The sequence below is a fragment of the Fundulus heteroclitus genome, chromosome 1 (assembly GCF_011125445.2).
Source record: "Fundulus heteroclitus isolate FHET01 chromosome 1, MU-UCD_Fhet_4.1, whole genome shotgun sequence".
Taxonomy (NCBI): domain Eukaryota; kingdom Metazoa; phylum Chordata; class Actinopteri; order Cyprinodontiformes; family Fundulidae; genus Fundulus; species Fundulus heteroclitus.
In genome coordinates this window covers 39,181,157-39,205,188 of record NC_046361.1, presented here as the reverse complement: position 1 = coordinate 39,205,188, position 24,032 = coordinate 39,181,157, and the positions used below count along the sequence as shown (strand labels likewise).

General features: G+C 44.1%; 2 protein-coding genes across 5 annotated transcripts in view; one reads left to right on the top strand and one right to left on the bottom strand.

Moving 5' to 3' along the window:
* The first annotated feature begins 269 nt into the window (after positions 1-269).
* Positions 270-8,507, top strand: tegt (testis enhanced gene transcript (BAX inhibitor 1)). Of its 2 annotated transcripts, none has more exons than XM_012869248.3 (10): positions 270-398; positions 1,530-1,637; positions 1,742-1,850; positions 2,871-2,991; positions 3,126-3,174; positions 3,306-3,403; positions 3,495-3,574; positions 5,592-5,692; positions 5,832-5,907; positions 7,618-8,507. In XM_012869248.3, the coding sequence occupies exons 2-10, from the start codon at positions 1,582-1,584 to the stop codon at positions 7,639-7,641; spliced, it is 714 nt and encodes a 237-aa protein (XP_012724702.2). In that variant the 5' UTR covers positions 270-398; positions 1,530-1,581; the 3' UTR covers positions 7,642-8,507. The 2 variants fall into 2 exon arrangements, with proteins under 2 accessions (XP_012724702.2, XP_035998547.1); XM_036142654.1 differs by having other exon boundaries at positions 282-394.
* Positions 8,508-12,156: 3,649 nt separating this feature from the next.
* The window catches only part of nckap5l (NCK-associated protein 5-like), a 64,236-nt gene continuing 52,360 nt past the window's right edge, over positions 12,157-24,032 (bottom strand). For all 3 annotated transcript variants that reach the window (XM_036142641.1, XM_036142644.1, XM_036142635.1), the window contains 6 exons: positions 21,201-24,013; positions 17,574-17,703; positions 17,296-17,368; positions 16,751-17,029; positions 15,915-16,075; positions 12,157-13,373 (listed from right to left, as the gene is read on the bottom strand). In XM_036142641.1, the coding sequence (XP_035998534.1) occupies positions 13,113-13,373; positions 15,915-16,075; positions 16,751-17,029; positions 17,296-17,368; positions 17,574-17,703; positions 21,201-24,013 (3,717 nt within the window). In that variant the 3' untranslated portion in view covers positions 12,157-13,112. The remainder of the gene's footprint in view (positions 13,374-15,914; positions 16,076-16,750; positions 17,030-17,295; positions 17,369-17,573; positions 17,704-21,200; positions 24,014-24,032) is intronic.

The window sequence follows — 24,032 nt, the reverse complement described above, 5'->3', positions numbered from 1 at the left end:
CAAAACAGGTTCAATTGACCCAGGAGTACTTTCTATGTTAGATGGTAATAGTGAATGATCTGCCTCCCCTAGATGATGTCTAATATTGATGTCATTAAAGTAAATTTGTTTTTTTTCCCTCACAGATACAATGAAGGTTTCATAAATCAACAAATTGCATCTCTAGAATCTATAATCAGTGTAGAACGACTCACTTCTGCTCTGATGTAGTTGCTGAACCACTCTCCCCTCCAAGGACTACAAATCGAGCGCCGACTTCAGCGCCTAGCCTTCTGGGTGTTTCCATGGTGACATCAGCAGACTGTCTCGCGCTGACGGACACGTACGGCGTCGCTAACGAACTGTAGCAGCGACTCTGGATAAGCGACCCGAACAGTTCGGAAAGTAGAGCTCGGTAGGTGAGTTGGGCCAGGGCCTTTTCTTCCACCGGTGTATTTTTAAAACGCTTAGCCGTGACGCCCCCGCTGGTTTAGCCGCGGCTTCCCGGTAGGAAAAAAACAAAACAACAAAAAACAAAAACGTCGAATTGTGTTGACATCTTTAGCAACCCTTAAGCTAGCAAAGGAGCAAGCTAGGCTAACGCCGTTGTTGAACTCAAACGTTAGCTTTTATAAACGTCAGCGCTGTTCTGACCGCATTATCCAACCCGTTAGGGTGTTTATATATAAATCAAAGTTTTGGTTTAACTGCCAGCCAAGTTTCAAACTGCAGTTTAGCGTCGGTCTGAACGGCTTTTATTAGCTCGGTGTATTTTGATACGCGCTAGTCAGCCGTTGGCATTTAACTTCCCGTTTAAACCGGTAAATTGCGCATTTACGTTGTACTTCGCAGTAAGTAGTTGATTAACATATATATGCCAGTGAGTCATTGTTATAATTTTGTTAGTGAACATTTTAATCCTTAATTCTTGTCTTTAAATGCTTTTTGTGTTCCTATATCCAAACATTAAGTAAGTAATTATCACATTTCGTATGGCTATGTCCTGCTATGTACGTTCAGATTAGTAGGAAAAAAAAGTAAAACAACAACTATTGTTGACAATATCTTACGTTTGACATTAATTGTAATGGGAATGTTAGGAAGTGTTTTACAAGGCAAAATAACTGGTTTAATTTGAAATTGCTTAAAGATTTACAAATGATAAAACAGTCGAGTTTATATCCAGGTTATAGATCAAACCGTTTTAAAGGCAAAAGCAAATTTCTAGGTGATCATTGGATTTATAGGATCTGACTGTTTAGTAACGCACTTTTTGCTTAGAGCAAAGGGGGAATATTCACAAAAAAATACTAAAAACAGGATGACATTTTAATTAGTTTTCCACTTTATTTCATCAGAATATTTATCAGTATCACCATTGTATGGCTTTAAAATACCCTGCAACGCCAGATTCTTTAACAGCCATAACATTTTTACGTCTTTGTTACAAAATATTTATTTCCAAGTATGAAATGACTGAAAAAATTAAACATTAGAAAATGAATTGTGAGTCCTTACGCAGTAATTTTAATTTGCCTCTGTCTTCACAGGTTACGTTCTTGGATCAAAACACTCTTGAGATCCTGCATAACTGATCTCATCATGAACGTGTTTGACCGCACCATCAACATTGACGCTCTCTTCAGGTTCTCCCAAATGTATGTATACTTGCTTTGGATTTGGTGGCTGTGGCAGTCATATGCTCTAACTTATGTCGCCATCTCTCATGCCCTTTTTTCTTTCTTTGTAATCTTCTGTCCAGATCTCACTCCACCCAGGTGCACCTGAAGAATGTGTACTCCAGCTTGGCTGTCTGTATGTTTGTGGCTGCAGCGGGCTCCTATGTTCACGTTGTCACACGCCTCATGCAGGTTGGTATGAACTCAGCGCCACAGGGTACAGGAGTAGATTGACCTCACGACAAAATGGTGCGACTGAATGGACTGAAAGTCTTTACTGATTACACCCCCACTGCTCAGTGTAATGACCGACAGTTAATTGTTTTTAAAAAAAGCTTGACTATCTCCATACGATGACATTTGGCAGAGGAGGAATAGATTAGCTTTGAGTGACAACAGTCAAGTCGCACAAAATGTGATATAAAGAAGTGAGACACGTTAATTGGAGACAGAGTTCTGGGCAGCCAAGGTTCACTGATAGATGTGAGGAGGCTGGTGTGGACAGATAAAGATGCCGTACCTTAGATTGGTTAAAAAAAGTCACACCACCAGCATCCTCCAACTGATGGATCAGGGCCGGATGTAAACATTCAGAGGTCTCCTGCAGTCTGTCTGAACTGGTTTAGGGTGAAGATATTTTTAAACCTTTAAATTATGTCACAGCATGGTTTCTCTTTCCACTTGACTCACTTTTTAGAGAAAGTGAAAGCAAACTGCTACACAAAATATGCAATACGCGATTAATTGACACAGATCATGGGGCCTCCTGCTCAAATTTCTAATATACAGTTAATCTGCATAATTGGAAGCTGTAAATATTAAGCTTTTCCTGTCCAAATCCTTACTTTCTGATTTCTTCAAGTACCAATTCTTCAGTGATATAGTAGAAGTAGTTAAAAGCACAGACATCTGTGCAACCATGTTTTGTGTGGACAGTTGTTAAAAACGACTAGCTTAACACCAACTAACTTGATACGCCAAATAGGTATTTAATGTAGGATATGTAAGGTAATATAATATATCCTCTTAAAGCTTCTTTCTGTTTGGGGATGTTCACAGTTTTCAGATTTCACTGTTTAGATTTTACTTGCAGTTTTTCAGATTACAACCATTTTGAGAGATGTTAAAAGCGATCTCTGCACACGTTAGAATAGGAATTTGCCACCAGAATTGAGGCGTGTGGGATTACATTGCTGTGTGGCGTTTCTCCAGGGCGGAGTGTTATCTGTGCTCGGCTCCCTGGCCATGATGTTCTGGCTCGCCATGACGCCCCACAACCCTGAGACAGAGAAGAAGAGGCTGGGGATCCTCGCTGCATTTGCCTTCCTCACAGGTTGGCTGAGCACTTTCTGGAAGGGCTTCAAATAAATTAGTTTGCTTCAGTTTGTGCATTTGGAAAATAACTGCGCAGTTAGTCTGTTATGTAAAGGTTCAAAGCTGTGTTTACACTCTTCTCTCCCTCTCCAGGCGTCGGCCTTGGCCCCACACTGGACTTTGTCATCGCTGTCAATCCGAGGTATGTCAAAGATTAGCGTGAGCTTATTATCTACTGAGAGTCAAACCTGTCAAACATTAAGTGTCCAGTTATCGTCCACAGCTTTGACTCCTGAATTTACTCTATTGTTGTTCTGGTTGCTTTCCTCCCAGCATCATCGTGACGGCCTTCATGGGAACCTCTGTGATTTTCATCTGCTTCACTCTCAGCGCTCTCTATGCAAAACGCAGGAGCTACCTGTTCCTGGGAGGTAGCCACCAGTTCTGAAGCAGCACTTAATTTTTATCCACTGGAGAAACGCCGTTATAACGTTAACCTGAGTCCGTTTGCGTTCCTCTCAGGCACACTGATGTCCGGCCTGTCCATGCTCCTCCTCATGTCTCTGATGAACCTTTTCTTCGGATCTTTGATGTTGTTCAAGGTAATAACAGAAACATGCTGAGATCAGGCTGCTGCGCTCTGTGTTGGGAACCCTGGGAACTCTCATGTGATTGGCTGAGGAACCAGGAAGTAAACAAAGGCTACACTCTGAGCCGAAGTAGTTCTGGACCGTTCCTCTAGGTTTGAAAGGAGAAAAACGTGTTTGATAGAGAGGATTAATGTTTATAAGGAAAGTTACTTCCATCTTGGGTGCTAAATGAGAACGATTTAGGTTGATTTTTCAGTAAATATCTTAGTTTTTGCTCTTTTTAAATAGATTTTCTGCGGCATGCTGACTACGCATAATTTCTTTTACCCCTGTAAAAAAAAATCCCGGTATTTCAATTCTGAAAGTTATGGAGTTAAAAGGCTGTTATTACTTGTCACATTCATGTTGACATATAAACCCACAATGATTGTTGTGTGTAGCAACATTGTGGAAAACAGACGAGAACTTTTTGTCTCTTAACTCGGTTTTTATCAGTTATGTTTTCGGGGTGATTTTTGTTATTTTGTTTTTTGGATGTGTATTAAGATGATTAAAAGACAAGTCATGATTAGAGGACAGGAGTCTGTGCTTTAATTAGAGTGGTGTCTTACCTCAGGTGAGACTTTTAAAAGGTTGCCAACATTTCCAGATCATCAAATGCGTAAATAAAACCGTTTACAGGATCCTCTGGCCGTAAAAGGCAGCAGTCTGGATTCTGGGTGTGATGGATGTGTTCAGGCTGCAGATTGTAGTTTATTTATGACGGATTCACAGCACAGAGTGTTGGTGAGAGAGTGATGAAAAGCATTCATCACCGGTATAACTGCTGTTAAAACTAATAATGATTTTAAACTCATACTATGGTAAATGTGCAAGCACTAATATAACATTTTATGCTAGATAATTATTATGGTGGACCTTACCTGAGTGGCTTTATTGTTACTTTAAAAAAAATAGTTAAAATGTTTTTTTTTTTTTTAGTTGGGCAAAGTGGTTTCCTTTAAGTCTGCCAACGTATTTAATATCTTTTGTTCTTGGCAAACTGGTAAAAGTGTCTAAACTACCTAAGATCAGTGCAGACACGCTCGTTGGCCTTTTTAAAGAAGGTGAATTGAAGTTTTCCTGAGTCGGCCGCTCTGGATGACCACATCCTGCGACGCTCAGCTCATCGGCCCACTTCACACAACGGTTCATGTAATTTCCCTCTGGGATGATTAAAGTATGTCTGATTCTGATCCAATCACACGCAGAGATGTGCCCAAACCCAGGAAACCGTAAACGCACCTTCTAGTGTTTCAGTGTTTCTGGTGCAGATGCCAAACGGCACTTTTTAAAAACTCACTTAGGTGCGGCGTATTTGTCGCACAGCTTGGAGAAGTGCAAACATGCTGCTGCTGTTCTGGTCTCCATTTTACCCAGGGCGGCTCCTGGACTCTTGCCCACAGGTAGATGTCGTCGTCTGCAGCAACTCTTCCTTTTCAGAGACTTGAAGGGCAAATCAATATAACAGATGAAATATTTAGCATCTGTTTTATATGCAAATCACTTCCAGATTGTTTTTCCACTTAAAGAGTAAAACACAAGTAACGCAGGTTTTAGCATTCTTGACTCGTAGCAGGAACGTCCTGAGTTTGAATCCTAGCTGATTTCTCTCCTGTTACTCCAGTTTCCTTCCACTGCTTAACCCTAAAATAAAATGTATTTGTCCCTCAAAGCCCTCAGGATTGAGTAGGTGTGTGCGTGGTTGTTTTCCCTGTGATGGACTGTAAATTAATGAACATAAAAGGCCACCTCTCCTCATCTGTCACGCCTAACTGGAGGTTATTCCTGGTAAACTGCTGATTAAATTCATGCATTTGTTATGATCTGGTATTAATTACGCTATTATGTTGAAAATGAACTTGGTCTAGAGTTCTGTGCCTGCGTTGGCAGAGATGCCAAAAGAAAAGAAGTTTCCCACAGCATCTGCCTTGGTGACGGCATCAGAGTCATAACCGCTGATCAGGTTCTGTATTTCTGTCCCCGACAGGCGCACTTGTACCTCGGGCTGCTCATCATGTGCGGCTTCGTCCTCTTTGACACTCAGCTCATCATCGAGAAAGCAGAGAACGGAGACAAGGACTACGTGTGGTGAGGGCTTCTGTCTGCTGTTAACGTGCCGCTCTTTAATCTCGTTTTCCTAAGCAAATAAAATGCAAATGCATCATCCGTAGCTAAGAGTCACCATCGGTAAGACAATCTTACCTTTTTGTCTGTTTTGTTATTTAAGGCACTGTGTGGACTTGTTCCTGGACTTCATCGCAATCTTCAGAAAACTGATGATCATCCTGGCCATGAACGATAAGGTACATTATTCACCAGAGTGAAATCAAACCTAGCTAATGCACTAAGAGTCGTCACTGGATAAAGATGAAACACTCCAAGCTACTTTTAATAAGGTTCAGCTCAGCAGAGAACAAATAAACACATTTTACACTTTGACTTTAATAAATAACAGTAAGTCAGCCATGATTTATTTAATGTCTGTTAAAGAGTGAAACACTCAGCACTGTGTTCCAGGCTTCCAGCAGTGTTACCACTTCTGATGATTCATTTATACTGTTTACAAAGTAGAGCTAATAGAGCTTGGTTGCTTGTTTCTCTCACAGTATCTGGCAACACTGGGCTGGCTTCCTTACTCGCACGTACCTTTTTTTTTTTTTTTTTTTTAATGCTGCGATCTCTGCACAGCAGGACAGAATGTTCTTCTCAGGATCTCCCACTGCCGCGTGAAAATTACAGTTTAAAATTTATCCTGAACTAAAACAGAAATCCCCTCAAACACGCAGAATCCTCTGTCTGAAGACGTGTGACACTTGACTGACAGCCGGTGGTTAGCGGCTCGCGTTGAGGCCGGTTCACACGGCAAAACTTTAAAATAGTCGGCCGATTGTCACAGCCTGAGAGACGCCACACTCGACGATAACAAATCGTAGTTAAAACAGGTTTACCGACAGTGTGGTGTCCTCAGTCAGCCGACTAGCACGGCACGGATTTTACTCAGGATCAGTCAGATGTCAGACCAGAAAGTTTGTAATACTTTGACAACCAGGAAGAATAACGGCGATAGTTTGTGGACTAATTGTCACAGAGAAATAACATAAAAAGAAAAGCTGCAGCTTAAAGGAGTGGAGACAGCGTGACACTATGAGATGGAGGTTGGCTGTTTCTTCCCTCACCGCCCATTCTGATTGGCTACACGTCACTTTTAACAGGCTGCGCTCGTTTATCCTCGGTGGACACCAAACACGCTAGGATAGATCAGGCCAACATGTTGAATATCCACATTTTGAGGTCAGAGCGGTTCTGAGTGGACCGGATCACTTTTAACACACGGCGTTAATCTCAAGAGGAATATTTCTTGGGATCATCTGAAGAGCTGCGTTGATAGTCAGCGCCAGGCGAAGCGGAGGATCGGGGCAAAAATCAACTAGAAGCTGTAAACTAGACTTTAGCTTCCTTTAAATTTAATTGTTTTTTTATCATCAAACAGTTGTGAAGCTAATTTTTATTTATTCATTTTGCGGGATATGCGTTTGCAAAACTAACTTTTTGGTTAGCTGTTGCCACCACTGGTGCAGATTTAGAAATCCGGCACGTTCCATGAGACGGAGATTGGAAGCTGAAACGGATCAGGTGGAGCGACGGCCGAAATATGCTCGGCCTCCCTGTTATGTTCCAAAGGTTTTCTCTTTCTATGCCAGTCGACGCGCCTTTAAATAACACATTTTCTAAATGGCATCTTTTATTTTGCCCTCCGTAAAGTCTTTTGTACGCCTCTCCTGTTGGCTTTTGACTTTGTCTCCACTCTGTAACAGCCTCCACACTGAAGAGTGTTGTCAGTGTGACCGGGTAGAGCGTGGAACGGTGTTCTCACCTCGTTTCCTCCAACAAGCATTTTACGAGCCACAAAAGAATTGTGACATAACTCATGTTTTGATGAGATTAAATCGTTGTTAAACCTCAGGATTAAGTCGTCTTATGCCATAAAACTGACTTTATCTTCTCTTTTCCAGGACAAGAAGAAAGAAAAAAAGTAAACGCTGAAGGAGCTGTGGTAAAATTAAAACCGGAAAAGGCACAATTTGCAATGCACTTGGTGCTTTTTTACTTTTTCCTTCTCTAACTCTCTTGTGGTCTTATGGTTTATTTTTTGTTTTTTTTTATTTCTTTGACTTGTTTTTGAATCTTAGAAGGGTTGAATGTAAGTTTGTGGTACTTTGATGGTAGCTTCCATCGTGGCTGACTGGAGACGAGAACACTGCAGTGACCACGTTCGGCCTGCAGAGGGGAGCGTTGCCTCATATAGGCTTCATACGTTTCTCTTTAGTGCCATAAATTAAAACAATAGACTCTTTCTAAAGGCTCACATAAGCTCCAGAAACTGAATGGTTTAATTTCGATTTGATTTGCTTATTTATAGGTTTCCTCGGTTGACTTTAGTGAAATGTGGTAAGATTAGTGTCCCATGAATTGGAGAAAAGAGCCTTTGAGTTTTTTCCCCTTGTTTAGTTCCATCAAATGTCTGTTTTGTGTTAAAAGAATCATACAGAAGACCTGTCAGACACCACTAATCACATTAAACCCAACCAGATGGACATTAAGTCACTGGATGGACTGGTTCATGCTTTCAGTCATGGCGAGGAGCGAGACTGTGCCATCTGTCCATTTATTTTCCTTTTCCAGCTTGTATAACGGCGACAGGTCGGTTAGCTGGACCTCTTGTAAAATTTCCCTATAATCTGCTGTTGAACCATAACTCCGCCAAAAAATGTTAACCAGGCAATTTGGCATCAGTCCAAAATAACTTTTTTTTTCTTTTTTTTAGTGTAAACTGTGAAGAATTTCTGTTGATGTATAATGGAAACTACTAATTTGATACATTTGCTCAATAAATGTGTTAAACTCTTGTTTTGGTTTTACTTTTGGTCAGCACCCATGGAAAAACTTTAATTATTATACAATAGACTGATAGACTACCTGTGTGAAGATTTATCACAGACTTGTCTCTGAAGCCGTTTATTAGCAGGCTGATTGGGGAAAAACTAATTATGAGCAAAAAGTAGCTCGTTAACTGAGTAATCAAATGTTAAAGCTCTACATGAGGGTGTAGGAATTATTTAAGAGTTGTGTGAAACAATAACCCAAACGAGTAAATATGTAAGCGAACGAGCAGCCGAGGGTTTTGAGGACTCGACGCTCCAACAAAGGATTTAAAACTCTTTCATGAAGCTCAGAGCAAACACCATGAAAATGTTGCCCAACGAGTTCCTTTTTCTAGCTGCACATCTAAATTTAAACTACATTCAGCCTTGTGGTTTCAGAAGGGAAACAGAGCTTTATAAACAGAGCTAAGCATTAATGGACGTTCTTGTTTGTTGGTTATCTTGAGGTAATCAGATGATTTAAAATTTTTTTTTTTTTTAAAATGGATTGTACTCCAGATAAACCAAATAAACCATTATCTGCTGAACAGAAAACAGTTTAGTGCAGATCCACAGTGGAAGACACAGCGCTGCGTGGCAGATCAGATGTTATTCAGGAAGACACAGGAGGTGAAACCTGTCTGCTGAACTTCTTTAGTAATTAGAGTCCAACGCCTCTTTCACTCTTAGCGACGGTCCTGGTGGTTAGAGAGCCTTCAGGTTCCCCGGTTCAACTCCCACTGATGCCACTCTGGGCCCACGTCTCCCCGAGGGATGGGTTAAATCAGAGGACACATTAATACAGCTGGTAAATAACATCTGAGTACAGTAAATTAGCATCCACTAAGTTTTTACCTGAGAAAACAAACTATGAGCCAAAACTGTCCTCCAGGCGGCCGCTCAGCCGTTTTCATATTTCACAGCTCACCTCTGAATCTGACAACCTCTGCCGAGACGACGAGACCAGCCGGGCCGCCTCAGGAGGAGACGTCTACATTTCTGAGGCGACAAATCTGGACGGAGGCCGAAGCGTAGAAATAAAGGCGTACGCTCTTTATCAGTGACAAAAAAACTCCCACACTATTCCAGATGCTCCCAGATCCTGATTGGCAGACATTAAATCCTGGAACGGTTTGATCCAGAGACAGGAAGGCGGAGGGACCATAGACATAATATAAAAGTAGACGCGTCATTGGGCGGGTTCTGCCTATGCTGCGATGCGTCAGAGCGTCCGCCATCTTAAATGTGGCAAATCTCCACTCACTCAGTCACTTAAACAGTATCAGAGGGACTTTAATCTCTGAATATACTTTGTATTTGTAGTATTTTTGTTTTTGTAATATTACAAGTTTATTTTCGTATCCCTTTAGCTTCATTCTCCTGAATTTATTCTCCCAAAGAATAAAAATATTTAAAATAATCTAACCTGGCCCTATTACTCCAGGAGTGAAATAATTCTGCAAACTGTGACTATTCTGGAAATGTTCCCTCTTAATTCTTATAATATGATGTTTTTCTCATAACATTACCACTTTTGTGTGTTTTTATTTCTTTCTTTTTTTTACTTGATTGTCCTAGGTCTTTTTTTCTCATATTAGTAATTTTACCTCTTTAATACTCCCCCAAATTGTCTGTTCCTAAAGGTTCACATGTGACACGGATTTATGAAATAATGAAGACCACAATGTTTAGATTTAACATATTGATCCTTATATTCATAACACACACATATATACACATACATATATATATATATATATATATATATATATATACATATATATATATATATATATATATATGTATATGTATATATATATATGTATATGTATATATATATATATATTATATGTATATGTCTCTATATCTCTACTCATATGTCTGTATCTTCTCTCTGCTCTCTCTCTCTTCTGTCTCTGTGTCTCTCTCTCTTCTTTCTCATACTCTCTGTCTCTGTTCTACATCTCTCTTCTATCTCTCTCGCTTCTTTCTCTCTCTCTTCTCCTGTATCTGTGTCTCTCTCTCTCTCTCTGTCTCTGTGTCTCTCTATCTCTCTCTTCTCTGTGTCTCTCTCTCATCGCTCTGTCTCTGTTTCTCTCTCTCTCTCTCTCTCTCTCTCTGTGTCTCTCTCTCTCTCTCTCCTCTGCTCTGTGTCTCTCTCTCTCTCTCATCTGTGTCTCGCTCTCCTCTCTATCTCTCCTGTTTCTACTCTCTCTCTCTCTCTCTCTCTGTGATCTCTCTCTCTCTCTCTCTCTCTCTGTGTCCTATCTCTATCATCTCTCTCTCTCCTCTCTCTCTCTCTCGCTCTCTCTCTCTCTCTATCTCTCTCTCTTCTCCTCTCTCTCTCTCTCTCTCTCTCATCTCTCTAACACCCACCAACACCCACCCCAATAGTGAAATCAGCCCAGGAATGAGGCATCTTCTCTGATCCACGTTCATTACAACTAAACTTTTTCCTGCCACATACAATATGGCGGTGACGTTGACGTGAGAACCTGCGCCCAACGACGCGTCTACGTATATGATGTCTGTGGGAGGGACGACTGGATGATGAACAAAGTGGTGGACGGGCATCAGGAAAAACACAAAGTAGCTCTTAGCAACGTCATTTCAGGGAAAATCTTTGAATTTTACCCTGTTAAGATAAAAGTTATTCACAAAAGCATCTTAGGCCTTCAGGGAGCTCCTAAAGTGGAAAAAGCAGGAAGATGGAGGAAACGGAGAGAGGTGATTGGCTGATCCACCACCTGAACAGTGGAAATGAGCACATAAACTTCCTTAATCATACAATTAATATATAGATAAGCTTTATCATCCCCATAGAGGAATTAATTAGTTTCAGTGGCTTGACGGGTTAAAGCCGCGGCTCTGGTAATGTCATTTTGAGGATAAATAAATAATATGAACATATTAATGAATTAAAAAGTGGTAGAATTTTACAAAGAATATATATAAAAGGAGTTGAGTAAGTATTTACTGTAATTGCGTAATAATGTCAGCAGCCTAAATGGCCGTCTAGAAGTCTGCTTGTGTGACGCCATCTCCTCTCTGGCCTTTAATCTCCATGTTACGACGGTCGTTTTGTTAAATCCGACCACTTTATACAAGCTTTGTACCCAGGAAAACGCTGACAGCTGAGTGAAACTGCTCTCTACTCTCCAGACATTTTAGTTGATTTCCGTGAGCTGGGCTGTGCTCATACGTCATGCCACGCAAAGGATTGTGGGATACCGTAAGACTCCTTGGTGGCAGTAGGGGACATTGAAAACAGATTTGGCATTGTGAAATCAAACATTACTTTCTAACAAGTCAAACATTGTTAGAAAGTAAAAACTTATGATCATATTCTCATTTTATGCTGCAGCTTTTTTTCATTTGAGATGTTTTCAGTGTCACTGCAGAACTTCAGCTAAACATAGACGCCTCGTTGGGCGCAGGTTTGTACGTCGACGTCAGCGCCATATTGTATGTGGCAGAAAGTAGTGAACGTCTTTGTTCCCTGTGTTTATGTTTTATGTATTCAGATAGAAAGATATAGATGGAGCCGACATATACTTTGTTGCATCTGAATCCTGCAGGCTGTGGGGGGTGGGGGTGGGGGGGGGGGAGAAAACACTTGAAGCACACAGACTAAATCAAAACACTTTAATTTAGAAAGTTGAAAAACGGCAGTAAGGATCTTTCTATTTGCTAAGAAACAAACGGCGGAGATGGCGAAACGTAAGAGCTGAGCTGAATCTACACGGCGACGACGTCTGCAGATTTCACATAAAGATGACCCCAAATGAAGATTTAAAAATAAATAAATAAAAAATACATACCCATCAGATGATGTAGCCATTTTTTTTTTCTCGTCTATGTTATTATTGCTGGTATATATTACCTTTTAAATGCATTATGATTCAGAAACAGACACGTCGCTGGCTGTGAAACAATACCAACGTGATCAATAAAATTATTATTATTTTTTTTTTTACATTAAACATTGTGATGCATGAGTTAAGCAGCCAGAGAACACAGACATGAACATTCGTTTTTATTTTCTAGACGCTCGTGTTTTTTTTTTTTTTTTTTATTATTTTTGTTTTTTTAAGTCTCGTCTCAACACAGTCTACAGTGAAATGATGTCAAGAACTGAACGGATGCTTCGATAAAGTACTTCGTCTATCGATCTGCTGTCATGATGAACACAATGAAGACTTTTCTACCAGAAGGATTAAAAAAAACAAAAAAAAAAAATAACAGTTCTGAGCGACTAGCAGGAGTGGCGTCCTCTTTTGTGCTCATCTTTAGCGTGGCCATGCGGGGTTGCCGGTGCTCACAGTCCCAGTCTGATTGTGAAAAAGTGAGCAACCTAAATTACTCGGGTGGCTTTTGGCTTCAGGTGTTTTTTTTGGAAATCCTGAGGAGAAAAGTTCAATCCGTCCTTCCAGTTGCACCAGCTGACGAGTCGTCGCCGATTCCTCCTCACCGACAACACAGAAGCACAGATTCGTCTTTTTCTGAAGGTGTCAGCGGCGTCCGAGCGACTGGGAGACCAGATGGGCGCTCCGTCCCCCCCGCCGCCCCCCCGCCCTCGCTCGTTATCATCCTTGGCTGCCGCAGGACGACAGACTGTCGTACAGAGAGTCGCTCAGAGACTCGGGGGTTTCCAGGACCTGAGGGCGGCTGGGGGAGAGCGCCTCCTCGGGCCGCTCCCTGAGCAGCTCCAGCCCCGCCTCCCGGCTCATCTCGGGGACGCTGGGGGCGCGCGTCTTCCCCCTGCGGCTCAGGCCGGACTGGGCCGGGACGGGCAGGCTGCCCGGGTCGACCGCTCGGCTGGAGGAGGGGCCCCCGGCCTTCAGGCTCTGAGAGGGAAAACAGTTTAGGTCAGCTTATGCAGAAGACAAAAAGTGGGCTGCATCCGTGAATTTTTAATACTCAGCTCATTATTAATTTCTGAGGGGGTGAATGCGGTTCTGTGTTTTTTTTTTTTTTTGCATTACGTAAGATGTGTCAGCTGTGAAGTACGTCACGCCGCCTCTTTCACTCTGCCCTTCGTTTTTAACTAATCTAACTTCTGATCTAAACGATTAATTGTGTCAGAGGTTCGGATCAGATCACCATTAAACATCCGCCTTCATTTTAATTTAATTTAATTTAATTTTATTTATATAGCGGCAATTCATGAAACATGTCATCTCAAGGCACTTTACAAGGTCAGAATCAATCAGATTATACAGATTGGTCAAAAATGTCCTAAATAAGGGAACCAATTGATTGCTTCAAAGTCTCTCCAAGCAGCATTCCCTCCTCCTGAAAGAGCGTAGAGCCACAGTGGACAGTCGTCTGCATTGTTGATGGCTTTGCAGCAATCCCTCATACTGAGCATGCATGAAGCGACAGTGGAGAAGAAAACTCCCCATTAACGGGAAGGAAAAACCTCCAGCAGAACCAGAACCAGGCTCAGTATGAACTCAGCAGATGACCGGCAAATTTTAATCCGGTAACATCTGTGGATTCATTACACACCGGCTAATATTTCACTTACAAACAACATTCGGCTTATCTGATATTACATCAGACCAGAAATGTTACGTTCTAGCCTTACACAGTCAGAGGGAAGACGGTTGATGCTACGATGGCGAGGCTAAAGAAGCTTGCACATTAATAAAAAGTTGAGTGGAAGGAAAAAGTGTGGCAGCACCGAACCTAAAGGCCCCTGGAGGACACGGTCTACCACTGTCGTGTCCTTACGTTTAGCCACTCCTGAAACAGACGCTGTTCACTTCTCAGATGAAAGTAAATTTCTAACTTAATTTGGTCCCAGAGTGTGGAGGCGTGACGTTTCCACCGTCTTCCTCTGAGCTTCATCAGGTCAGCCAAGCCGTCAAACCAAGGCGTCTCAATGCACACGTCCCTCAGTCCGTAAGCTTTAACGAGACGCTGATTTCATTTTCCAGCAGGTGTTGGCACCGGTCCACGCTGCCAAAGGTACCAGTAACTGGGCTAATGGTTCTGCTGTGACTGTGTTTGGTTTGCCAACAGATGAGATGAAGGCAATTCTCAAAGCAGGCTGGACTTCCTGAACACCTCAGCGGAACCACAGGCGGATCCCCTCCATGCCACGCCGCATGGATGCAGCAATTCGTCCAAAAGGAGCCCAGACCAAGAGTGGAGCGCAGATACGGAAGAGTAAACGGTCATACTTTGACTAGGCCCACTTTTATGTTTAAAAAAAATTAGGGCTGGGCAAGTTAACGTGTTAATTTCGCGTTAACTCATTAGACTATTAACGGCGATATTTTCTTTAACGCGCGTTAACGCATGTTGCTCACATGCTTTTATTTTGTGAAGGTCTGTTGCTGCGGTGTAGGGGTTTGAATCAGAACAGTAGGTGGCGATAATGCGCCAATAACCTCGCTGTCAGCCAAGCCTCTGATTCTGAGGAAGAAAGGTGCTAGCCGGAAAAAAACTAAGCCGACATGCGGAAGGCGGTGTTTCCCGCAGGAATTTGCTTAGGCGAGGCGGTGAGTTGGCGAACGGAACAAGTTTTGTGCGGAGCGGGGGGGGGGGGGGGCTGCTTAGACGCCGTCGGTGAAGTCGCTTCTTGTTTCAAAGTATCCACGTGTTTTTGCCTGTTTTTCCCTGCCATTCACTATATGCACACGAGAAAGCAACAACAAAAAACCGCGTGTTAACGTCAAATAAACGCAAGCATATCGAGTTAGCAAGCATTTCAGTTCTTCCAGCATTGAATATGACAGAAACAAGTTAGTTGTAACCACTGCCAAGTTAAACTTTGGTATTAAACATAAAATGGTAATGCTGCTCCCTGCTGTTACCTCAGAAATTGCCTGTTTTTGGTAGATTTTTTCCTCATAAAGAGAATTCCCTGTCAGTGGCAATAAGCTTTAATTTATTATTATTGCTATTTTTTGTTTTACATGTTTAAGTTGAGCTTTACACTAAATATGTGTTACTGATAAGTGCTACAAATGTTACAACACTTTTGTTTATATGGCAGCAGAACATTAAAATAAAAGTGCTCTTTACACTACTTTTGAATTCATTCTTGGAGTTTGTAAATACAATGCGATTAATCAGGCAAATTATGCGATTAATCGCGATTAAATATTTTAATAGTTGCCCAGCCCTAAAAAAAAATAAATTTTATTGGTCTGATGTAATATGAAAACCTGAATTTGGGGTTTGATAAGAAAAACTGGCATGAAAGAAAACACAGTGTGTAATGAATCCATGTAGGATCTTCTATTTTTTTTAATTCACGTTACCTTTTTGATGATTTTCCAATTGATCAAAATCCTCCTTTAACTAACTTTTTTTGTCCGATTTTTTCAATGCATTTCCTTTTATGAAAGCCAGACGGCGCGTTCTGTAGCGCTCACCCCTCTGAACGGTGATCCGAACGTTACTGCGTCGTCCTCTTCCTCCTCCTCTTCCTCCACAGCCAGGTACACTTCTGCAGGTCCTGCTGGAGCCTTCAGGTTGGGAAAAGTCCAGGTCTTGGAGCGAGGAGAGAACAGGTTTGCTCCATGGGGGTCCTTGTCTGCAGATAAAATGAGATTAATTACAGGTAAATATTCACCTTATTTGACATATCGTTTAAATTTATACGGCAATAACTCACTCTGGTTGCATACGTTTTTCTGCTGGCTTAGTATTTGTTATTTTTGTCATTTAAGCTTTGTTTTTGCTGAATTTATCAGCAAATATAGCCTTTTCTGCATATATTTACCATTACATCATGAGACCAGGGTTAAGTCACTGCACACGCGTACTATTGGACAACAAGCCGAAGCAATGGAGGCGAGCAAAAATAAAAATAAAATAAAGTCCAAGATCAAGTGTAAAAAGTTACAAGATGATGTTTCTGTCGGCTTTCAGTGAGGCTCTGTCAGGACTTATTTAGTAGCTGCATTAATGGCGACCATCTGGCTTTCTGGTAGTTCTGCAGTACTGCCAGTAGATGGCGCCACGTCTGTTTATGTCAGCTCATCGTGCGGCTGGAGTTCTATTTACGCTCAAAAAGGACAATTAGAACATTATCTGGACAGACGCTTGGAGTATACAGCCTTATTCTATCATAACAACTGGATTTTGGTGTTTTTGGTATATGCATATATTGTGGCTGTGTACCTTTAAAAACCTTTGTTGTGGACAACAAGAAGGTGAGGTAAGCAAGTAAAAATGGGAGCGGGGGGGGGGGTTGTTTTATTGGTACCTTCACGGATGACTCCAGCCGAGCTCCTCCCCTCCAGCATGGAGCAGTACTGAATGGTCGGGATGAGCTGCTTGTGCGACGCGAAGCACTCCTCCTGCGACGTCAGCTCCCTGTCCAGGGTGCGCGCTCGTCGCCCAGATCTTCCCGGGGAGTCGGCGGAGTGATGCTCAGCTCCGGCCCTCGCCTTGGACGGGCCCCGGCCTGCGGCTCCGCTGCTGCAGTCGGGAAGCGGGAACGTACCGATGCCGCTGTCCAGGGTGTATGTGGACGCACCGGAGCCTGCAGGACGAGGAGGACGGGTGAAAATGAGACCGTTTTCTCCTACAGCCCTCAATAAGCGGAGGACGATGGATCCATAGATGAACACATCAAAGTAGAGTACATCCTCACTCCTCAGATAAGTAATGTTTAAAGCATGTTCTTCCCTCTGGAGTCTCTGACCGCTATATTAAAACCTTAAAAATAGCCGGGAATGTTCTCAAACGATCCACAGATGTCACGAACCGCTGAAAGTACACCCAGAACTCCCTGCAGATGTCTCTTACCTGCAAAGTGCTGAGAGTGGACTGAATCTGCGAGGTTTTCATCTGATGTGATCTTGCTGATTCTCTCTGATCCCTGCATGAGAGGAAAAAGTAAATACGGACCCAAAAAAGCAGTGAATGTTCTGAAATCTTCGTTTGGGAGACAAACCCCAGGAGTCTGATGCCAAGTCTGGACTTTCAAGATGACGTAGTGTAAACAGGATAAAGTGACTAACGTTCTGAGTGCTTATTTTTACCCGGAGGCAGTCTAAAGTAAAGATGAGAAACTATAGAGGTACCTTCTCCATGTCGTCATGACTGATGGTGTGGCTGATGACGCTGGTCTGCTGAGTGAAGACCGGCTTGGAGGTCTTGCAGTCGAATGAGAGCCGGCGCTGCGGCAGGCTGATCACCTCCTTCCCATCCACCCTACATTCAACAACCACAAAATGACATTTTACACCTCAGTACACCCTTCAGGGCTTATTTACAGATAGATTTTTACTTATTCCTTAGATAAGGAGGCTGACACCACTTCATGAATGATCTATCCCAATCAAACACAGACTTTTTATAAGAAGCAACACCTCGGCAAATGTTAAGGTTTCCAAGTCCGACCATCCTGAGATACGTTTTAACGCTACAGGACTTCTGCTTGTTGTGTTATGTCATTAAAAGCAAATAAAGAAGAACATGTGGCACTGGATAATTGATTGAAGGATACAGCAACTTTTAAGTAGTAAAAATTAACAGAAAGGTGAGTATGTCGAAAGTTTCTCACCATTACATACCTCAAAATTAGGGTGACCATTTCCATAAATGTGGCATATCAGTAAATTACTTCAGTGTACACAGGACTCTGGTATACGCTCAATTATAGTACAATTTTGAGGGGTTTAAAGATGTTTGTGTAGCTGATTAGGAACAAATATTATTGAAAAGAGAAGAATTGTTGGCAGTGTGCAGAAGCCATGGAAAGAGTCTTTACTTTTCGTTATAAATTCAGGCTCTTTTGTCCATTCAGAATTAAACGAGTTTTTGCGATGTGGCGTGATGCTAACTTTCTGTCAATGTCGTATGACGTAGCGCAGCGTTTTTTAACCAATGACAAGATGTTCATCTGACACTAGCACTGCTCTTAGCCAATCATTTGTTAGACTAGATATGTTGCTGCGTTGGATGCATTTTTTATAGTCTATGATTGGATATTATGCTGCAGCCCAGCAAAGATGGAAACAATCTGCTGTTGAAGCCTAGTTCCTCAAAAAGGAGGACAAATACGCCTCCGGCGCCGGACAGAGCATTGAAGATCGGGACTGTCTGACCTAAAGCCGAACGCCTGGTCATCCTACTCAGAATCCAATATGGCTGCCCTGTAGATACAGTCCTAATCAGAATAAGATCTGTTCACTTGCACTTCTGACTTTACTATCTCATAAACACTTTCTCAAACAGTTTACAAACTCCTTTGATGAACATGTAGTTTCCGTGTTTAAATGCACAAAATGCAGAGAAAATGCTTTATTATTAGCTTTGACCGCTAACAGTTAGCCCAATCACAAATATGTTAGCAAACGGCAAAGCGAAACAAGGTTAAATTGGACTTTATGTCGTGTCCAGATCCAAGTTCACCATCATCCACATTATCACAATTTGCTCCTGTATGCCTTGCAAATAATTAATAGCAAGCTTTTGTTTGAGAACAAGATATGTTAAAAGAAGCTAGCTTAAGTCACCAAAGGGGATATTAGCTTAACTAGCATGAAGGGAAATATGGCAACAAAAACACAGTTTTCAGAGTCCAAAAAAAGGTACAGCCATCCTCTTTACTCTTTATTCTTACTTTTTTTTTTTAACATGCAAGAATGAGAACTTTTTTATTATTATTTTGGAAATGATTTTATGCTACGCTAGCCTAGCTAACAGCAGGCTAGTTATCATATTGATTAAGATTCCAAACAACATTTACTTTTGCAAGATGGTTTTGGTGTTTTGAGGAATGGCTTTATATAGATGTCATGTGTAGTAAATATCTCTAACGGATATCTGAACATTAACAGAATCTGTTAATGTTCTGAACATTAACAGATTCATTTTGCTCAAAGCTAATGGGTAGTCAGAGGTGGACTGATACAAAGATGGGTTTCAACCATGTTTACAAAACAAAAATCAGTCTCAAACATTGCATAGCTGGTTTTGTGTATGGCAACTTGCAAATCTTTAGAAAACTGTCATGTTTGGATATTTTTCACTGATGTCTATATAGTTATTACCATTCGGATCTAAGACTATTGCAATCTGCAAGCAGAAAAAAATTAAGGTTTGCATCAAATAATTACTCTGGATGTGTTTGAGTGAGAGGGAGACAGGTGGATTAAAGATCCTGAAAGGATTAGACATACTACAGGTGGATGAGTTTAGGTAGCAGGGGTCCGCTGATCAAACCAATTGGGAGTGAAAAGAGAGATAAATGGAAGGAAAGCAATAAGAGAGTTGATGGAGATTGGCGTCAGAGCCGAGTTGTGACAAAGGAATAGCTGCAGGAGTGAAGAGGTCTGCTATGATGGATATTTTTGAAAAGGCTTCCATAATGGACAAGGAGTTAGTTTCCGCTGGACAGGATTAGAAAAGGTCACGTTGAGCTATTTGGGGACAAAATTAGAGAGGCAAGACTGAGATGGTTTGAATACAGAGGAAGGAGAAAGGCTATACTGGAAAAAAAAAAAGAACATGAGCCCAGAGAAGCGGGAAACCACAGGAAGTTCATACGATGCTGGTCATTTTGTACTCCTGTAGTTCTGGGCATCATGTATGGAATGGAGAAGTTTTGCTCGAGAGGTTTCGTGTAGACCAGATGTCGTTTCCTACAACCACCAATTAACGGCCATTTTCTATTCTGCAGTCGGCTGAAAGAAAGTGGACGTCGTTTAATAATATCTACCAGCAAGAGGCCGCTTATAGTCATTGTGGTTTGATCTGGGCTACAATCCGTCATATTTGATCAGACTCTGGTAGATACATAAGTAGGAATGCGAAAGACAAAGGGATACATGGAAATGCATCGCTGGGTACAGTGGGTACAAAGTGGCAAAGGAGCAAATTGACCCGGAGCCGTTTCAGAGGACGACGGCAAAGATGAAGTAAGAGAGGACAGAAAATCCACTACGGAGACTCGTTTTCACCAGCCATAAGAAGCAGTACCAGCTTAGTTTCACCTTTTTATGCATAGTGGTATCGCCACTGAACATTGGTTGGTGCTTTGATCACCTGTCAAATTAAGGAGACGATGTGACTCTTGGCTGTGTGATCAGAGTGTTTTTGCTGAGGTTATTTCATGGACTGACAGTCTGAACCAGTCTGAACATTTCTCATGTGGCGTTTACTGTAGGAAACTCTGCCTTCAGTGTGAATAACTGGACTTCCAGGTAAATAAATACCTAATGGAAATGGTTTAAAATAACTATGCGATCCCTGCTGTTTTAAGATGGTGGAAAACTGCTCAGGCTGTATTAACATTATTTAAATTTCCACACAGAAACTAGGCGTGATGTACTGTTAAAAAGTGCCAATTGTTTTAAATAAGCGAATAAAAGCCACAAACAGGAAAATAACCTTTAAAAATGTTAAAACCTAAGAGGTTAAGGCTTGTTGAGAGAATATTTGGATTGCTTGTAAAAGAAAGAAGAAGGATATCTGTTCAGGTTATTACTAACCAAAGAATTGCCACACAAACTGTCTTTAGATCAATCTGAAGGATTATCAGCCTGTGAGGCCACCGGTGACCCCCCCCCATATAAAACGCTAGAAGTGCTGGATCACCGGAAGCTGCTTTTATCCCAGTAAAAAGACAAAGTTCATTCCCCAGATTGCTGAAGCTGGCTGAGGCTATATTTCTACAAACCAACTCTCCATCTTGGAGCCCTCACCTGTTAAGCAGCTGTTGCATGAAGTTGTCGGAGCGTCCCCCTCTGTACATGACAGCCAGCTGTCCCTGAGCTTGGTCCATCACCACCTCACAGGAGTGGCCCCTGCCAGACCTCTCCACGTAGGCCCTCTCCTCCTCCAGGGCCCTCCTCAGGCCCTCGGCCTTCTCCATCAGGGTTGAGATGTTCAGACCTTCCACTCCTTCTTTGCACCGGCTGGCCATCTTGGCGGAGTCCCTGCCCACCGAGGGGATGTTTATCTTCCACTCCTTCTTCTCGTCCTTGGCTTTGCTGCCGTCGGTCTTGCGGCTCAGCGCGGGCAGCTTGCTCTTCTTCAGCCCGAACCAGCTGGCGATGCCGTTGGAGGCCTTCTGCTTGACCTCGCCGCCCTGCCCACCTCGGTCCTGCTCCTGGAGCTTTAGGACGTTCTCCTCGATCCCCTTCATCACCTTTTGCTCGATGGCGGACTGCAGAGCGGGAGCCCGCTGCGGCGGTTTCTCCGCCTCAGACGTCGGGGGTCTCGGAGGAGGAGGCGGGAGGCTGTCTCCATACATGGGATTCTTCTTTCCTTTCCCGCTGATTTTAGTCCTCTCCTCCGACTTGGACGAGTAACGCGGGGCCTCTGAAGGCTTCCCGCCTCGGTGGACGGACACTCCTGGGCAAGGCTTGGATGGCGACTTTAAGGGGATCTTGTTAGGACTGTTGCTACTCTGGGGACCCCCTTTGACATTGTAAGCTAGATTGAGGGAGCCAGGACAGTTGATGTTGTTGCGTAGGACCTGCGGAGCATCTGTGTTGGGGGACGGTAAGCCGATTTTGCTCTTGGAGCCCTCAGCCTTGGGCACGCACAGCTCTTGTTTGCCAGATTTTCCGGTCTGTTCGTACAGCTGAGACGAAGCGGGATACTTCAAACCGACGCTGCTGGTTTTAGGTTTCCCGTCCAAGGAGTCTGTGAACTTTGAGTGCCTCTGCTCCTCTTTGTGGACCTCCGTGGACCTCTCTGCCGTCTTGCTCTTCTCCTCTCCATGGGCGGCCTCGGTGCCGGTGTCGACGGGCCTGGCGTGTAAGTCCTCAGAGCTCCTCAGCTTGCCCAGCGCTGCCAGCCGGTCTTTGAAAGCGTGGTGACTGGAGTCAGCCTGGGTTCTCCCGGCCGCGGAGCTAGGCCTCTTGGGGATGGACGACGAGTCGCTGCGTCGGACCGGAGGCGGAGGCGGCGTCTGAGAGACCTCACAGCTCGGCGCGTTGACTTCTGTGATGTCCACCGCGTGTTTGTCTCTTGTCCTCGGGTAGCTGGCTTGGCTCTGAGCTTTGCTGAGGCCGGCTGTGCTGGGCAAACTGTGATGGTTGACCCATACCGGACTGTCCGAATCCTCGTCGTCGTCCGACGTCGACTCCGACGTCGATGAGGACGACTGCTTGCGCTGGGGGGACGGATTCAGGACACTTTCTGGTAGAGATTTAACGAGCTTCCTCTCCCCGCCGTTTGCCTTCGTTTGAGACGGAATCGTGCTTCTTTTTTCGTGACCACGGGTCGGTTCCTCCTCCCTGGTGCCAGACATATCCAGGACGTTTTCATAATGGGGGACCTTCTGAGACGCTCTGGGAGAGCCCGCGGACGCAGCAGACAGATGTCCCAGCTTTGAGCCGTCGCTGGTTTTTGGTGCGGAGAGACTGCTGTAGCTTATTTCCTTGGCGGGCGGAGAGCAAACGTCTTCGGGCTGCGGAGGGGAGGTTGGCGCCGAGTGCGTGGCGGGGTAGGACTCGGACCTGGACGGCGGCGGAGGGGGCTGCTTGCACCTCTCGGTGGTGGTGGCTCTGCGGGACGGAACCGGAGAGTGGTACACCTCGTAGTTGTTGGTGCGACAGGGGATTCTGGAGTTGCGAGTGAGCTGCGGGCTGAGGCGGACCGCGGGGCTCGGCGCCTGGGCCTTGTCCCCCATCGACGGGATCTTCAGGAATTTGAGCAGCTTGGACGGGGAGTTGATGGCGGCGGCCTTGACGTCGCTGAGGCAGGACGGACTCGGGCTTACGGACGCGCCGGCTCGGACAGCGGAAGCCTCCTGGTCCGTGGCGTCTGTCTCGGGCGCGGCCGACGGCTCGTTCAGAGCGGCGCTGGACGACGGACCCAAGCCGTTGTGAATCCCGCCGCCTGGATCCGTGTCACAGCGAGGGATCTGCACCTCCTTCACAGGACTGGGCAGATCAGAAACACCACCTTCAGAGCCGTCCGGTCCCGCTCCGGGCCCCTTCAGGCTCTGATGGAGCGTCTCCGTCTCCGAGTCGGCTGCTGGCTTCTGGGGGGCTTTGGTGACAGGACACTGCTTGGACTCCGCTGGCCTGGCCTTGCTGTGACAGTCGCCCACGGCGGCGGCAGCAGCTTGGCTCTGGGCGGACGAGCTGGCTTTCGGAGGACTACAGACGTGGTTGCACGGGTTCGGAGCGCTGTCCGGACTTCTTTTGCAGTGCGGACAGCATGTGCTTGCTCCCTCGGGCTTCACCGCCCCGTTGCCATTGACATGCTGGTGCGCGTCGGCGTCGGCGCAGGAGCAGCGGCAGTGCGCGTGGTTGGGTTTGCACGGGGCCGGGTGGGGGTCCGCGGTGGCCAGAACAGCCTCTGTCGACATCAGCACCTGGCTGTAGTCGCAGAACGACAAGCTGGTGGTGGACGGGTGGAACTTCAGGGGGTCCGTCTCCTCCATTTTGCGCAGGACCTCCAGGATGTGCGCTTTCTTCTTAAAGAACGGAGACAGGGCCTCCATGGAGGCGGCGGGGCCGCGGGGGCCCGGGGAGGCGTGCTGTGTGCGGAGGCCGTTTCCCTTTTGAAAGAGAGAGATT